Source organism: Limulus polyphemus, unplaced genomic scaffold, assembly GCF_000517525.1.
Source record: "Limulus polyphemus unplaced genomic scaffold, Limulus_polyphemus-2.1.2 Scaffold4004, whole genome shotgun sequence".
Classification (NCBI taxonomy): Eukaryota; Metazoa; Arthropoda; class Merostomata; order Xiphosura; family Limulidae; genus Limulus; species Limulus polyphemus.
In genome coordinates this window covers 125,140-128,174 of record NW_013669614.1, presented here as the reverse complement: position 1 = coordinate 128,174, position 3,035 = coordinate 125,140, and the positions used below count along the sequence as shown (strand labels likewise).

General features: G+C 32.1%; 1 protein-coding gene across 2 annotated transcripts in view; it reads right to left on the bottom strand.

The window, feature by feature from the left end:
• Window positions 1-213: 213 nt before the first annotated feature.
• The window catches only part of LOC111088555, a 127,716-nt gene continuing 124,894 nt past the window's right edge, over window positions 214-3,035 (bottom strand). For both annotated transcript variants that reach the window (XM_022399035.1, XM_022399036.1), the window contains one exon: window positions 214-411. In XM_022399035.1, the coding sequence (XP_022254743.1) occupies window positions 299-411 (113 nt within the window). In that variant the 3' untranslated portion in view covers window positions 214-298. The remainder of the gene's footprint in view (window positions 412-3,035) is intronic.

Below are 3,035 nucleotides of genomic sequence, written 5' to 3'. Positions count from 1 at the left end.
TAACAAATCACACACACAAATATATATATATATAATTTTTGAATAAGAGAAATTAGTTATCATATCTTACAAAAACAAAGACTGGCAGATTGTGAATATATCACTACTACATCAATCTTATGGTATACTGTTCAATAAGATGAATAAATGTAAGTACATTTACAGCCCTACAGAAGAATATCTGATTAAATGGGTAAGAACATGAATAAGCCTGCCATTATTTGTTAAATCTATAACCGTCAAGAGTGTACATCCATTCTTTTACATCTCTCAACATACATTCTTATGCTCCATGATTTTAATAAACTTCATACCTTGAACTCCAAAACGTTAAACATATTTTAATAATCACAGCTAAAAGCAACAGAATTAGAAGAGCATACAGCCACCAGTATGTGCTACAGTCAGTTCCTGAAAGAGAATTAAATGTGGTATGTTATTGAAGTTTATAATTATGACTTTGTCATATAAGTGTTTTATAAGATTCTGAATCATTTGTTTCACAGTTATAGTATTAAATGTGGGAAATACTTTTTCAGAAAAAGGCAATAATGAGATTTGTATTTCATTTAACTTTGGAAATAAATAATAGTAGCAAATGCAATGTTAAATTTAATAAAAGGTTTTTCCATGTATATTTATGTTTAATAACTCTAAACAGAAGACCATAAAAATACAATTGTAATTCAGTAAGTTGAGCCAAATTATAAACAAACTTAAAAAAAAAATGATTGTTAAGGTAATTACATAACATAATGTTTAGGAACAACAAGTGACCTAATGGTCCTTCTAGGCTGTCTCATCCTTTAAACTAAAATAAAACTATTAATAACTAAATTTTAAAAAATCTTAAAGCCAATCTTTATCATTCATATATCTATCAAGCTTTTTCTTAAAGTAACTTAAGTTTACTGCCTCCACAACATCCAAAGGTAATCCATTCCAAAGGCCAACCACCCTGTTAGAAAAATAAAACTATCTTAGCTGAAGATGACTCCTATCCTGCCAAAATTAACATTTGCATCCCCTAGTCCTACTATTCTCACTGTTAAGTATGAAAAAATATTATGCATCAACACTACCAATTCCTTCTACAATCTTAAATACCTCAATAATTAGATCCCCTCTAACTCTCCTTTTTCAAGAGTAAACAATTTCAGATATATTAACTTCTCCTTGTATGACAACCCCTCCGGCTAAGGGACCATTCTAGTAACTCTCCTCTGAACCCTTTCCAACAAATCAATGTCCTTCCTAAGGTATGGAACCCAAGACTGAACAAAATACTCCTATAGAATGAAATTATAACCTCTTTAGAGTTGTATTCAATATTTTTGTAGATGCAACCTAAAATCCTATCTGCCCTACCACTAGCAACAGCACACTTCTTGGATGGCTTAAGAGACTGATCAGCCACTACCCCAAGATCTCTTTCTTTCATAACACTGTTAAGGTTATTACCATCTAAATTATACATATATTTCAAATTATAATAACCAACCTGCATTATCTTGCATTTAGTATAATTAAAACTCATTTGCCATTTATTTGCCCAACTCACCAAATGATATAAATCCCTTTGTAAAGCAGCAGCATCCTCCTCACAGCCAGCAACATCCAAGACCTTAATATCATCAATAAATTTAATTTATTGACCATTCCTTCAGCTATGTCATTGATGTAAATCAAAAAGAGCAAAGGTCATAAGACTGAGCCCTGAGGTACCCCATTTATGACATTTATCCAGTTTGACTAAACTTCATTTATAAGAACCCTCTGCTTTCTTTCATTCAGCCACTTTTCTATACAATTTGCTAATCTATTCCCTACACCTCCTTTGAGATAAGTATGTGGTACCTTGTCTAATGCTTTCTGAAAATCCAAATGCACCAAATCTACACTCTTACCCTCATCTACATAAGTAGAAACCTTTTCAAAAAATGTCAAAAGATTTGTAAGGCAATTTTTTCCCTTGGCAAAACCATGTTGACTATCCAATAAAGTTCTAAACTTTGTTAAATGATTTTGTAAAGCATCTTTTATTAGACTTTCCAAACTTTTACCACAACTTATACAATACTAATAGGCCTATGATTACTGGGACAAGTTTTATCACTTCCTTTGAAAAGTGGAGTAACATTAACCAACTTTCAATCTTCTGACACCTGCCTACTATTCAAGGACTTACAAAAAATAGTAGCAAGTGGCTCATATATCCAATCCTTAACCTCCTTCAAAACCTTAGAGAAATATTATTTGACCCAGGAGACTTATCATTCTTTAAACTTCCCAACTTTTTCTTAACAAGTTCAGAATTAATGAAATCATATTGTCTGACCTTGTTTCCATCTATCAACTGTTCAAGATGAGGAATACTGCTTAAATCTTCATTAGTATAAACTAAAGAAAAAACAGAATTTAATAACTCTACTATCATCAGATACACATCTTCCTTTATCATCCCTCAAGGGTCATACTCCCATTCTAACATTTTGTTTACCCTTAATGTACTTAAAGACATTCTTACTGTTAAGTTTTACACTTTCAGCCAACCTTTTTTCATATATATCCTCTTTGATGTCCTCTTATACCCTTCGCTTCCAACCACCCTTTTCTTTCTATAAAGAATATTTTTGTTATGAATATTTAAAAATTTATCTTTGAAAATTTTCCACATTTGATCAGTGTCTCCAAATATCTCAGCTGCCAAATTCACAAACAGGTAATGTTTGTCACATCCCTTCAAAATTTGCTTTTTTTTTGCAATTGTGTAACCAAAATATCATTATTCTTGATCTCCAAATGCAACAAAACATCAAACCTAATAGAGCAATGATAACTAGCACCTAGATGTTCCCCCAGTGGCTCAGCAGAAAGTTGGCAAACTTACAACACTAAAAATTGAGTTTTCATACTCAAATCAAACTAGTATCCTGCAGGATTATATTGTTGCGTCATCGAGGTCATGTGACTGGTGTGGCCCCACCTATTTTCTAGAACTATCCTGTACCTTGGCAAATGCTCTAGCATTTACC